Source organism: Chelonoidis abingdonii, chromosome 7, assembly GCF_003597395.2.
Source record: "Chelonoidis abingdonii isolate Lonesome George chromosome 7, CheloAbing_2.0, whole genome shotgun sequence".
Lineage (NCBI taxonomy): Eukaryota > Metazoa > Chordata > Testudines > Testudinidae > Chelonoidis > Chelonoidis abingdonii.
In genome coordinates, this window is record NC_133775.1 from 43,644,851 (window position 1) to 43,658,819 (window position 13,969).

A 13,969-nucleotide genomic window follows, 5' to 3' on the forward strand; every position below is an offset into this window, starting at 1 on the left:
AAAAGGAAATAACTCAATATTACTTTTTCTGACATACTATAGGGAGTTTATATTTGTTAAATTAAAGTAAATTAAAGGCCATCTCACATTATCTCCTGCAGTTACATAATCCTATTCAGATCCAACAACACAAACCCTTGCACGCTTGCAGAGTCCCATGAGCTTCAATGAGAATCCACATGAATGGAGATGTCCATGTTAATAGACCTTAGTGCAGGAATGGGGTCTTACCTTGCACTCTACACACTCTCAGACTCTTAGAAAAAAACAACCAAAAACAGAACAGGATTTGTAATGGGAAAGATCTTGAAGAATGTGCACAAATTGCTGCTCATCAGGTGGATGCAAATAATTCTAATTTCTTTCCAAGTGGTGGATTCAGGGTATACTAAAACAGAAGATACTAAGGTTTGCCATTATTATGCTAAGTTACCTTGTATAGTTGTACTATGACAGTAACAAGGCACTATCATATGAAACTCAAGGGGTGCAGGAATGAACACAGGAATTTCACTTTCAGTTAACTGTAGGCTGTGCATGTGGAGACGATGACAGTTTTCCAGGAGGAGCATGTGACTATGCAATACATAAAGCAACCTCTGCTGGCCAATTCAGTACCTTTTGTTAGCACCATGGATTGGATTCCAGAGGGAGACAGGGCATGCATATCGTGGATGGAGCAGTTTCAGTGATGAATTGAAAAGGGAATAAAATATGCTAAAATTGTGCTCTCGGGCCATGGGAAGACAGTTTCAATTCAGCATCACTTTAAATATATGGTATTCAAACAGTGCAATGCAAGATTTGGTGCAATGCAAGAAAAATTTTGAAGCCTGCATTCAAAATAGTAGTGGCTTTCAGCATCCAAACTGCTTTTATAAATGCACACTTTAATTAAAAAGATTCTGCCTACACATAAGCATTTTAGTATATAATATGTTCATTTTTAAACTACACATTTAAAATGTGACACTTTTAAAATACACAGAGTACTCGAAGGAGAAGAAATTTCTGAAATCTTATATAACTGTCAGGAGGTAAAGGACACGAAAGAAATTTGTGTGGGCACTAAAGCTTGTGTTAAAAAAAAAAAAATGTGTCCCTATATTCAGTATGCTCCCCTCCTCCCAAAATCCCCAAACATCTTTTAAACTTTAAGAACTGAAAGAGGTGATGAAAATTGCTGGCAGATTTTGACAGTCCCTGTGATCCCAAATCAATCAGGAGTTGCAGTGGCTGAAACAAACTTTTAATCATTATACGCAGTTGGGCTCAGTGGAAAGTGGTTTTTTAAAAGTCATCTATGAAATAAAAGGCTCCCTTTGAAACAGTAAAATTTTTCCAATAGACTCATGCATTGTTCTAGTTCACCTACCTTAAAAAAGAATCCACAACACACTTTTTGGTCATCCTCGAATTGTTCTCTATCACTCTCACCTTCATATTTCTCAACAGATACTTCAGCCTTTTCAGGTGATTTCAAATCTGAGAGGGAAACTTCAATTAGGTTAGCTGTTTTAGGAATCAGTGTTGGCAAAACAGGTTGGCTTAGCTGATCTTCATTTGGGGTGAGGCAGACAGTTTCTGTGATGGACTGAGATAATACTTCAGAAACCTTAGATTCGAAAGGCTTGATCTCCTTTTCTTTCAATTTTTGTTCACATTCTTCCACAGTAGCTTTCTGTTGTTGTTCTTTTGCTCCATCCTCTGTAGTTTTGACTTCTTTCAAAAGATTTCTTTTTAATTGAGGTTCAGATATACGTTCTCCATCATCTCCAAAACATACAAATGATCTAGTCTGAATGGGAACCTGACTTGGAGAAAATCTTCTCAAACGAGGAAGACTATCCACAGACCGTGGAGCAGTTAAGGTGCGATTAAAAGGTATTATTTTCAGTTCATTTGGCCTAGGAGTCCTTTGCATTTTAACGGGGAAAGAGGCATTCTTCCTATTAGAAGTCTGTGGTGATTGATGAGTAGGGCGAGGAGGTTCCAAAGCAAATGGTGCAATGGGAGATGACAGTCCTGTTTGCCTCACTGAAGATTTAAGCTCTCGGATTTGTTTCTGAGGCGAAGGCTGAGGAGGTGAAATAACCCAGGCCTGCTGCTCCCTCATTTGCATCAACATCTCTTGCTGAAGGGAAAGGCGTTGCATTTCCTGCTGTAGGAAATGTAGAGAAGCATTTAGCTTTTCAATAGATTTTGTATATTCTAAAATATCCCCTTCATTGATGGTTTCTTCTGCGGGGCTCATTAAGTTCCATTGCTTTTCAGCATCCATAGGTGTATTAGGGGACTTTAACCACTTGGCCTGAGAATTTTCAGCACTTTCCTTTATTACCTCTGCAGTCTTATTAATTTGTTCAACTGGTTTTTGTGTGTCTTTTTCATTCAATCTATTACTATCAGTGAATACTTTTTCATCTTCAGCTCCAGCTGCTTCTTCTCGAAGAGGTGATATTCCATCACCTTTCTTTTTCACTACATTAAGAAATGCTGTCCTTCCCATTTTCTGTCTCTGCTTAGTAAAAGCAGCTTCCACTTTTTTCTTCTGTGCTTCAATGGCTCGCCTCTTTTCCTCCAGCTTCATCCTAAGATGGACCATTTCTGAAGCAAGCAACTGTGTAGTGTCTCTTCCTTGAGGGAGAGGTGTTTCTTCAGGTATATGAGTCCAAGCAACAACATGAGGAATATTCAACTCAGAGCCTTCTGGGGTAGTTTTCTGAGAGCTGCTTCCACTACTTCTGCTATCTGTGTGATTCAGTTTCCTGAATTTCTGCTCTGCAAAGCTGGTCATTTTGACTCCCGAGCTTGAAGAAGCACTGCTGCCAGCTTGCGATTTGGTACTTATTGAGCTTGGACAGGGACTTAATAGCTCTCTGTGGTTGCTAGCTCGTATATCATAATCTTGAAGACATTTAGGTGGGTCTTCCATGTCAGAGTCCATGCTTACAGTATAATCTCTCAAAGAAGAATCCTCATCCATAGTTTCTGGAATATCTTCTGAAGGAACATGTATTCCAGTATCCACTTCAGTATTGTCAGTCACAGGACTTAGGGCAACTTTTGTGTCTGTAATGATATCAGGATTAGGCTGATTTAGTTTAATATTTGAATTCAAGATGCTAATTTCCTGGTTATGAAGAAAGAACCCATTTGTAATTTGGTCTGGCTGGATAACACTGGGAGATTTTTCAGTATCATGAATTATTTGCAAAGCCTCTTCAATGCTTGGAGTCTCAATCTGATTGCCAAAATCATCCATAACTACCCTGTTTTGCAGAGCTCCATTTGGAAGCTTGTATTGGCTGTTTTCATTGGCATTCCTTTCATTGGTGTTAAGAGATGCACTGGCCTTTGGATCGATATGAAATACTATTTCCTTTTCTTCTTCAATATCTTGAGATTCCTCTTCTCCATTTACTGGCTTGAAGGACAGGTTTTTCTTAATGTGTTTGGGCATGCGATTGATATTTGGCATAATGCCTTCATTACTAACAGATCTAGTAATTCCTCTGTTTGGAGTAGATGTCTGAATACTGTTTTCATTATCAAAAGAAATGTCAAATGAAACTCCATGCATTGAAGATCTAAATGGAATTAAAATAAAGAAAGCTGTTAAACAACTCGTATTTAATACAATGAACAAACAAACAACAATCTAAAATTTTAGTGCTACGTGTACTAATGAGATATGATTAGCTTCATTTGCTAGCATTACAAAAATACAAAATCAAATTGAATATAACATCTTATTCAGTTTCATGCTTTTATTGTTTGTTCTAATTGCTTGTATTAAATTATAACCACATGTATGCTTTTATTTTCATATGAAAAATATGCTTATTCGCTTTGGGTAACTTCAGAGAGAAAAATAATAATATTCCTGCCAATCTGTAATACACTTAAGCAATTTTAGGAATACAGGAACTGGTCATACTGAATCACATTAGTGGTCCATCTAATCCAGCATCCTTCCTTTCTGACAGCAGCCAGTACCAGATACATCAAAGGAAAGTACAAGAAGCCATACAGTGATGATTTATACCTACAATATAAGAGTTTATATCACCTCTATTTTGTTCTAAAATCGTCCCTCATCAGCCTATTCTCATTATCCATAGAAAAGTACCTTTTTTAAAAAAAATCCTACTCAGCTCCTGGTCTCAATGATTTCTATTGGCACTTCAAGTATATTGCATGCAGACAAATATATTCAACACCACCAGTTACAATATGAAATATTGGAGCACCCCAGTGTTAACCTTTCACCAGGTTGAAAAATTGACCAATTATTCCTATGTTTTCTTTTCTATTAGCTCGTTTCTACTCAATTATATTGCTTTACCTCTTACTCTGTGACGACTTGGGTTTACTTAAAAGCCTCCTGTCAAAGGCTTTTTGAAAGTCCAGATTATGTTAAATATAGTTCAGTATTGTTTAGTGGCTAATCCATTGTTACTTCTTAAACCAGATTCTATGTAATGATGACTTACCTTTTCTCTTTGGGCCAAGTCCCTACATATCCATCCACATAAGACATAGATGTGGACCTTCTAATGACTCCTAATTGGAATTAAAATAGAATATAATGTGACTAAATTACAACTTATGGAAATACTTGGAAAATAATTTTAAAATAAACAAGTTAGTTCAGCAAATCAGTTGCTTTCATAGTTTTGAATATTTCTATTGTAAATTATCAAATTTTTTGATATTTTTTGTTTTTATGTAAAATGATCTTTATTTTCATGTAAACAAAAGTGTGGCAATCATATACCCATCACTCAGTAAAGAGATAAAAGTAAATTTATTACTGAATACAATATTAATTATGTTATAAATAACTGTTGAAAGCCATATTCCACTTAGAGTGGAAACCAAACTTCATAAAATGTATACAGCCAGTAAGCCTTTACAAAAACCACTGTCTTGAGTGTGTGCTTATCACAAGAAGTTATAGGCCCAACCTTGTAAGTTATCCATGTGTGGATCTCCCACAGAAGCCAATGGGAGTTCTGCATCAAGATATCCTGCAGGAGTATCAACAAAACTAGACAGATAATATTTTATCCAAAAAACCCAGTGCTATGCTGTTACCTGGAGCAGCTGAATACGGCTGATGGTGTGTATGCCTAACAGGCAGAAGTTGATGAGATGGTGTAGAAGTTGGACCCTCCACACTGTAAAGCAAAACAAATTAACAGACAGAGGCCACATTAGAAGAATGCCGCCAAACTTTGTATATTAGGACATATATATATTTTTGTGTGAGGGAATACAGCCGAATGTAATTTTGCTCTTGAAATATTAATTTATTAAATAAAAAAGTACAAGCATATTATTACCACCACTAGAACCAAAAGAAGCTTGCACAGAAATTAAAATAAAAAGCTCTTCTGTAGTTTTCAGAAATGTCTATTGAAAATGTTTGCTTTACCAATTAACATCTGTCTTTTCACTTATTTCATGTTAATATTCTTCGCATGAAGGTCACTTCTTTAGGTTTGATCTTGGCAACACACATTACAGCACATAATGTAAAGAAACAAAGGCAGAGGTTTCCTGCTGTCCACAGCAGACAGTGGCCTGGTCTACACTACAAATTTAGGCAAACATAAACCACATTAAGTTGATCTAATAATGTATGTGTCTACACTACTGAGTCCCTTCCGGCAACCTAAGTGGCCTATAAAGTTGACTTCTGTACTCCACCTCCGCAAGAGGTGTATCACTTGATTTCACATCCACAGATTGACATGGGGATAGTACTGCATTGTGTAATTTGAATGAATTGTCCTCCAGGAGATGTCCCACTGTGCTCTGCTGTGAGCGCTCTGGAGAGCACTTTCAACTTCACTGCACATCAGCCAGGTACATAGGAAAGAGCCACTCCCCTGTTAAAGCCCCAGGAACTTTTTAATTTTCATTTCCTATTTGATCAGCATGGAAAGCTCGCCAGCACAGCTGATCACGGAGACTCAAGGCTGCAAACGCGCTCCAGTATGGAGTACACAGGAGGTGCTGGATCTTATTGCTCTGTGGGGAGAAGAGTCTGTGCAGGCAGAGCTCCTATTCAGCAGAAGAAATGCTGATATCTATGCCAAGATTGTGCAGGCATGGGGGAAAAGGGCTACACTAGGGACACACAGCACTGCCGCATGAAAATAAAGAAGCTTTGGCAAGCGGACCAGAAGACAAGGGAGGTCGCACAGACATGCCGCTTTTATGAGGCGCTGCACGTAATTCTCGGTGGTGACCCTGCCACTACTCCAAAACGCTCTGTGGATACTTCCCAGGAGCTCCAGGTGACATGTCTGTGGAGCAACAACGAGGATGACATTGCTGAGGAGGAGAAGAAGAAAGTTAAGTAGGCAAGCAGAGGATCCATTCTCCCTGACAGCCAAGAACTGTTTGTAACTCTGGAGCCCATCCCCTTACAGGACCAGTTGGTGGCGGAACGTGATGCCGGGGAAGGCACCTCTGGTGAGTATACATTCTCAATCAAACTGTAGGGGTTATATGCTATTATTGTTTATGTTTAATCTGAACAAAAAAGCATACTTCAAATCATTTTTTCATTGTGTTGTGTCAGTTCAATAGAGCTGACATGTAATCTAATTTATTTATATAATGCCTTACTTCAGCCTCCTATGTGCTATAGTGGTAGGCTCTTTACAAATACCTCTATAGATTTTTGCAACTTGTTTTTTTAATGTAACGCGATACAACAAAAGTTACAATCACTTTTTCATTATTTAATTAAAAAACTCATGACTAGCAATAAGACAAAGACAACCTAGGACCACAGGCACAATCTGCTGCTCTCGTGATTTTTGCCTAATGTGTAGTGTATACTGGCATCTAAAGAACCTTCATGAGAAGGACATGAGATAATGGAAAATATGGATGAATAAATAAAGCATTTTCCATGGGTACATAAGAAAATTGAATAAAAATTCTTATTTGATTATTTCTGCAGATTCTCTAAGCTGTGGATAACTGGCATAGAGGTTTATACCCTTATTTTAGATTTCAATTAAAAAATGCCTATTCCATACTCCAGTGCCTGTATATTATTTCAAAAGAAAATTTCATTGGGGAAAAAAATCTGTAAAACATTCTGTCCATCAGAAAGAAAATCCATCTGCTTAAATCCCAATCACATCATCCACGCAGGAAAAGCCTGATGTTGGCACAAGCGATTAATTTTCTAGCATTATAATCCCAACTCCTTGGGGAGAGGCCATCTATTTATTTACTATGAAGTGTTGTGCACTATTATCATACTGTACAAAGTACTGCATCTGATGATAAAAACAAGAGACCCTACAGTTAGACAATCAATTAGTGGGCTCATAATATTCCAACACAAAAACTGTACTTAATCCTTAGAGAGACAATACAACTATTGTTGCAATGATGAACCAGTACAATATGCTACCCCATTATATACAGTGTTGATGATGGTTTGTACTACAGTTCGGAACAGGTCTCAAGAAACAGATCTTACTACAAGTTCAGCATGTGTATCAAGGCACCTATCTGGGGCAGCTTACAGACAATACTTAACTCTGAAGTCCTAATGATACTAATAAAAGTAAAGCCCTTTAAGATCTGAGATCTCTAGGGGCCTTCTACAAATGGAATTCAAATGTCTATCTTAGAGATTCCAATCTATTCTCTTCACTCTGGAACCCAACATCATCCACACAGACAGATTCTCTTCTTATCCATGTGGGGAATTCTGTTTGGTGTAACAAAGGTGATTATGTAATTGAAGGACTCTGTCAGAGTGGAGATAAATCCCTTATGAAGGGCTTCAACTCTTGTTTTTTTAATAAGTGCAAGCTATATACTTCCTTCTCTTTACTACTGATTCAGTTTTAAGCAAACATTTTCTTTAAAATATAGTGTAAATAAAGTTGCCTCCATATTAATATACAGTAACACAAAGCTCAATACTTTAACTATAAGTGAAGCCATTTGCTGTCTTTTATGGAACTTATAAAGGACATCCCTGACCAGGGCTCCAATTCTTATCTCACTTATACTGGATATACACTGGTGTAGCCCCATTGTCTTTAGGGGAATAGTTCCTGACTTACATCAGTGTAAGTGAGAGGAGAATCAGGCTCTACCACCTAATGGTAGTAAGAAATATCATTTCCTGCTTGACAATTTCTCTATTCTATCTCTCAGAAGAGACTGAACATGATTAACCAGGTTAGCTAAATAAAAAGAATATACCAAATAGCCAATTAAAGTGCTAATTTTATCCTCCTCCTGTGCCCCAAAGTCATAATCAGTAAACCTACTGCCCATATTGAAATGTGACTGTCATACAACATGTTCCACTTCTGTTCAACTGAAGGCCTTCTCTGGCTCTGTCGAACCAAATATTAAGCAGGGATAAGGTAAACTTCTCCACAATATCTATTGTACTGTGAGCAAGAGAACAAAATGAAAAGACGACATACACTGACTCCACAACTGTAACTCAACTCAACTGGGAGACTAAATTCAAAATAAACTTTAAGTTTTTAATTAGGGCTGTCAAACAATTAAAAAAATTAATTGTGATTAATCACACTGTTAAACAACAATAGAATACCATTTATTTTATATATTTTTGGATGTTTACTACATTTTCGAATATATTAATTTCAGTTACAACACAGAATACGAAGTGTACAGTGCTCACTTTATATTTATTTTTATTACAAAATTAGCACTGTAAAAAACAAAAGAATGTATTTTTCAAGTCACCTCATATTGTAGTGCAATCTCTTTATCATGAAAGTTGAACTTTCAAATGTAGAATTATGTACAAAAAAACCCTGCATTCAAAAATAAAACAATGTAAAATTTTAGAGCCTACAAGTCCACTCAGTTCTACTTCTTGGTCAGCCAATCACTCAGACAAACAAGGTTGGTTACAATTTGCAGGAGATAATACTGTTTGCTTCTTGTTTACAATGTCACCTGAAAGTGAACTGGTGTTCACATAGCACTGTTGTAGCTGGTGTTGCAAGATATTTTACGTGCCAGATGTGGTAAAGATTCATATGTCCCTTCACACTTCAACCACCATTCCAGAGGACGTTTCCATGCTGATGATAGGTTCTGCTTGATAATGATCCAAAGCAATGCAGACTGACGCATGTTCATTTTCATCATCTGAGTCAGATGCCACCAGCAGAAGGTTAATTTTCTATTTTGGTGGTTTGGGTTCTGCAGTTTCCGCATCAGAGTGTTGCTCTTTTAGGACTGCTGAAAGCATGTTTCACATATTGTCTCGCTCAGATTTTGGACAGCACTTCAGATTCTTAAATCTTGGGTGAGTGCTGTAGCTATAGAAATCCCACATCGGTACCTTCTTTGCGTTTTGCAAATCTGCTGTGAAAATGTTCTTCAAATGAACATGTGCTGTGTCTTTATCCGAGACTGCTATAACGTGAAATATATGCAGAATGCAGGTAAAACAGAACAGGAGACATACAGTTCTCCCCCCAAAGAGTACAGTCACAAATTTAATCAACACATTTTTTTAATGAGCATCATCAACATGGAAGCATTACCTCTGGAATGGTGGCCGAAGCATGGAAGAGGCATACAAATGTTTAGCATATTTGGCGTGTAAATACCTTGCAACACTGATTACAAAAGTGCCACACAAACACCTGTTCTCACTTTCAGGTGACATTGTAAATAAGAAGCAGGCAGCAGTATCTCCAGTCAATGTAAACAAACTTGTTTGTCTTAGGGATTGGCAGAATAAGTCGTAGGATTGAGTGGACTTGTAGGCTCTAAAGTTTTACACAGTTTTGTTTTTGAGTGCGGTTATGTAACCAAAAAGAAAATCTGCATTTGTAAGTTACACTTTCACGATAAAAAGATTGCACTTCAGTACCTGTATGGGGTTAATTGAAAAATACTATTTCTTTTATTTATCACTTTTACAGTGCATATATTTGTAATAAAAAATAATAATATAAAGTGAGCACTGTGCACTTTGTATTCTGTGTTGTAATTTAAGTCAATATTGAAAATGTAGAAAAACATCCAAAAATATTTAATACATTTCAACTAGTATTCTATTGTTATAAGTGTGATTAATCGCGATTAATTTTTTAAATCATGATTAATTTTCTTTTAATTAATCACGTGAGTTAACTGCAATTGACAGCCCTATTTTTAATATAAACAAAACCAAAACATATTTAGTGAATTCACTACTCTGGACTCCCATTGGTTTCATAATTAAGGATTTCCCCATAATAAACTATGCCACATTTTGATTTTGGCCTGTTAAGATTTCATGACCCTAAGAGCTAGTAAAAATATGTGCCACTGAGCAGGGCCAGCTCCAGGCACCAGCGCAGGAAGCAAGTGCTTGGGGCGGTCAATGGAAAGGGGTGGCGTGTTCCGGTCTTCGGCGATAATTTGGTGGCAGGTCCCTCAGTCCCTCTTGAAGGGAAGAACCGGCCGCTGAATTGCCGCTAAAGAATGAAGCAGCGCGATAGAGCAGCCGCCAAAGTGCCACCGATTGTGACTTTTTCCCCCCCCCCCCTTCTCTTCGCCGCTTGGGGTGGCAAAAAAGCTGGAGCAAGCCCTGCCACTGAGAGACCAGCATTTGGTCTTTTCTGTGTTTTTCCTTCCACTTTACTTTCTTTATAAGCTTTAGAAATAGTAACTCTGGATTTCAGGAAAACAAGCTCTTTTCTTGGCCTCACACATGCTGAACAAATCTTAACATAGTTCAACAATGGCTGCCAGCCAGGAAAAGTCATGCCTGGGATTTTCTCCCAATTTCTTCAGTCATCCTAATTTCTGTGTGTGATATTAAGAGTCTAAATCCCCTTCTGCTATAATTAATCTACCTAACATCAGAGGTAACATTATAAATGGTTTTCTAAAGGCACCCATCACCACAATATCTAGGTGCACCACCAGTATGACAAGGAAAAGGTTTTATTCTTTTTCCATCTCCAAGAATGTGATCTTTAGTACTTCAAGAGGCTCTTCCACTGAGGCATTCACTCCTCTGCTTTGAATGGCTAGTTCTAAGTTTCTATTTTAAGTGAAGATATTGCAAGAATACTAAAAGGCAACAAAACAAATAACTGATTATTTTACATAGCAGCTTAAATAGGATACTGGGACAGGCTGTGAAGCCTGATAACATACATTTGAGTTTTGGGGCTGCTGGAGTTGAACACACTGACTGGTTTGGATGTTGAATCTCCAGATTCAAGGGTTCCTTGTGGTGCAGTATTTTAGTGCACTGATGACAGAGTTCAAATCCTCTATATTGTAGATCACAAGCAAATCAGAGTTCATTATTTCCATTCTAGTCCTCACTGTACAGATGATGATGAATTGCAATCTCTCTGAATGGGCCAATCCTGCGAGGTGCTAAGTAAATTCAGTTCCCTCTGACTTAAATGAGAGTTGAGTGCCTTCATGACTTGCAGGACTGAGAGAGTGTGAGAAAGTGAAGCCCAGAACTGGAAATGCAGATAATGAATCCCATTGCTGAGGCACACTGTCTGAGCTGTGTGGGGCAGGCTTCCATATTACAAGCAATTCTAGTTCCAGCCAGAACTATCGGTCTTGCAGTTTCATAACTAAATTTACTTTCAGAATTTAACAAGGTTTCTCAATCTTTTCATATGTATTCTTACACAGAATGAAAAGGAATCAATGGGACCAGGTTCAGAAAATTCTATAACAGTTGTTAGCAGTCTTTTGCTTTATGGTTATGGAATCATGTATGAGGAATTTGGCTTCACCTATTATTTGGTAATACACCCTCTGAACATTTCTAGAAAGAGCATCAGAAAATATACAAATATTTGTGCTTGTTTTGAGTGGAAGGGGAAGAAAATGTAAAATGCTATTAAAGAGACTGATATTACCTGGCTATAAAGTCAGAACCACATGAACTATCCATATAATTTCTTCTATTAGCATTCAAAATAGGAACAGAAGATGCACCTTTCACAGGTTCAGCTGCAATAGAAGACAAAACTTCCACATTATTTTCATTTATCATCCAGTTCAAAACCTTATCAACAGAGCTGGTTGAAATATTTTGAAGTAATGTTTATTCCCATAAGCTTACACAAGCAATATTTTTTTAATTTTTTAAATGGAAAGTGTTCATTATTTTCTTAGCCTCTTTTCTGTCCCCTTTTCCCCATTTTGCCACTGAACAGGGGGAGAGGAAGAATAGGAGGCACAAAGAAATGCTGATAAATCAAAAAAAATGAAAAAACCACCAAGTATTTTGTTTTCTGAGGAAAATTTCAAGAGGAAAAATGATTTTTGCAAGCTTCTCATTTTGAAATATTTGGGCTACATCTTAAGTTATTTAGTTCCATTTTAAATTATTTTTTCCAGATTTTGTTTATTATACAATATGTGCATGAAAAAATCTTAAGGCAGTAAGAGCCTACACAACAGAACTGTGATCCCAGGTGTCAGTGCTAAGACCATCGTACTATAGCACATAATTCTTGCCTTGCCTCCACAGCCTCTGAAAGGTCTACGTGAGAGGCAGATTTATCAATCTGAAAAACTGCTGAAGAAAGATTGTGCCTGAAATGATTTTTGCTATGCAGGTACACAGTTTTGTCATCCTTCCCTGTAGTTGTTTGATCTGTTCGCCACCCTGCCCTGAGTTCTCTCACTTTTGTGTCTCATTCTCAACAATAAAATATTATATGGGTCAAATTCTGCCCTCAGGTATGTCTACAAAATCCCACTGCTTTTACGGGGTTTGCACAGGTATAAGTGAGGGGAATGTAAGGCTTATCTAGATTACATTAATGTAGTTACAGCTAGGCAAATCTTCCTAGTCTAGAGAAGACTTTAATCAACATGTCTGTTGATGATGTATAAGAAGGAAGAAGAATCTGCCTCTCAGCTTTGTTGATTCCTGAGAAATACATTCAAATTTCATACAAGGATGGTTTCCTGTTTACAGATTCACTTTCCAGCTCTTTAAGGGGCTGGTTTGTAGCCAAGCACTGTGAATTGAATTGTAGATTAAATCTGTTTACACTATAAAGACCTGAACTCTATGGGGCTTGTACAGCACTAGTTAACATGAAATAAAAAACAAATACTTTGTTACCTTGGGGATTAATGACAACACGCGGCTGTACAAATGATGGCTTCACCACTTCAAACCACCAGAAAAGTTCTGCCATGAACACCAAATAATTACTCTACAAGAAATCAAGGAAATTTAGGTAAAGATAAAACCATACAAATCTTAATCCTAAATAAAATAATCATATAACATTCAGAAGAGGTATCGTATTTTGTCCAGTTTTCATTTCCAAATCTGTTAAACTACTGAGATGGTCAGATGAGGGGGTGGGTGGGTCGGTGTGTGTGTTGGCAGCACAACCTATTATTAAGGTTGCCTGACACTTCCCATTATAAGACCCTGCTTATAACATTACCGGACTCTGTTTGGATTGAATTTTTCCATGCTGTGTGTTTGCCTCAGGTTGAATTTTACTGGAAAATTTCAGCCAAAATGTTTCTCAGCTATTTCTGAGAAAGAGACTATTGAACAATATTTTGTTTTGCCCATGTTAAAAAATTCTGGTGACCTTTTATTTGGACCTCGGTAGCACCTTCGTTCTTGAAGTAAGGATTTGAAAATTGGCAGGTGGTGGTCCGTGTGTGCCTTTTGGTTTCTGCATGAAATTCTACTCAACTTTGGCCAAGTTACAGGCTTTTTGAAAAATCACAGTTAGAACATGCTGATTAGAGACTTGCTAGAGTGTTGCAACTAGAGTGAGCAGTGGAGGAATTAGATTGTGACAAGGAAGGACACATGGCTGGTGTCGTGGAGAGACTGGGACTGGCTAGTGAAGGAGACTGGGACTGGGAGACAGAGGGGCAGAAGATCCATAGATTTCAAGGCCCGAAGTCACAATTACATAATCTA

At 37.5% G+C, this 13,969-nt stretch overlaps 1 protein-coding gene across 4 annotated transcripts in view; it reads right to left on the reverse strand.

Moving 5' to 3' along the window:
- CAMSAP2 (calmodulin regulated spectrin associated protein family member 2) overlaps positions 1-13,969 on the reverse strand; it is a 154,531-nt gene that overhangs the window by 15,794 nt on the left and 124,768 nt on the right. For all 4 annotated transcript variants that reach the window (XM_032773502.2, XM_032773501.2, XM_032773500.2 and 1 more), the window contains 5 exons: positions 13,142-13,235; positions 11,922-12,015; positions 5,101-5,183; positions 4,497-4,566; positions 1,376-3,590 (listed from right to left, as the gene is read on the reverse strand). In XM_032773502.2, the coding sequence (XP_032629393.1) occupies positions 1,376-3,590; positions 4,497-4,566; positions 5,101-5,183; positions 11,922-12,015; positions 13,142-13,235 (2,556 nt within the window). The remainder of the gene's footprint in view (positions 1-1,375; positions 3,591-4,496; positions 4,567-5,100; positions 5,184-11,921; positions 12,016-13,141; positions 13,236-13,969) is intronic.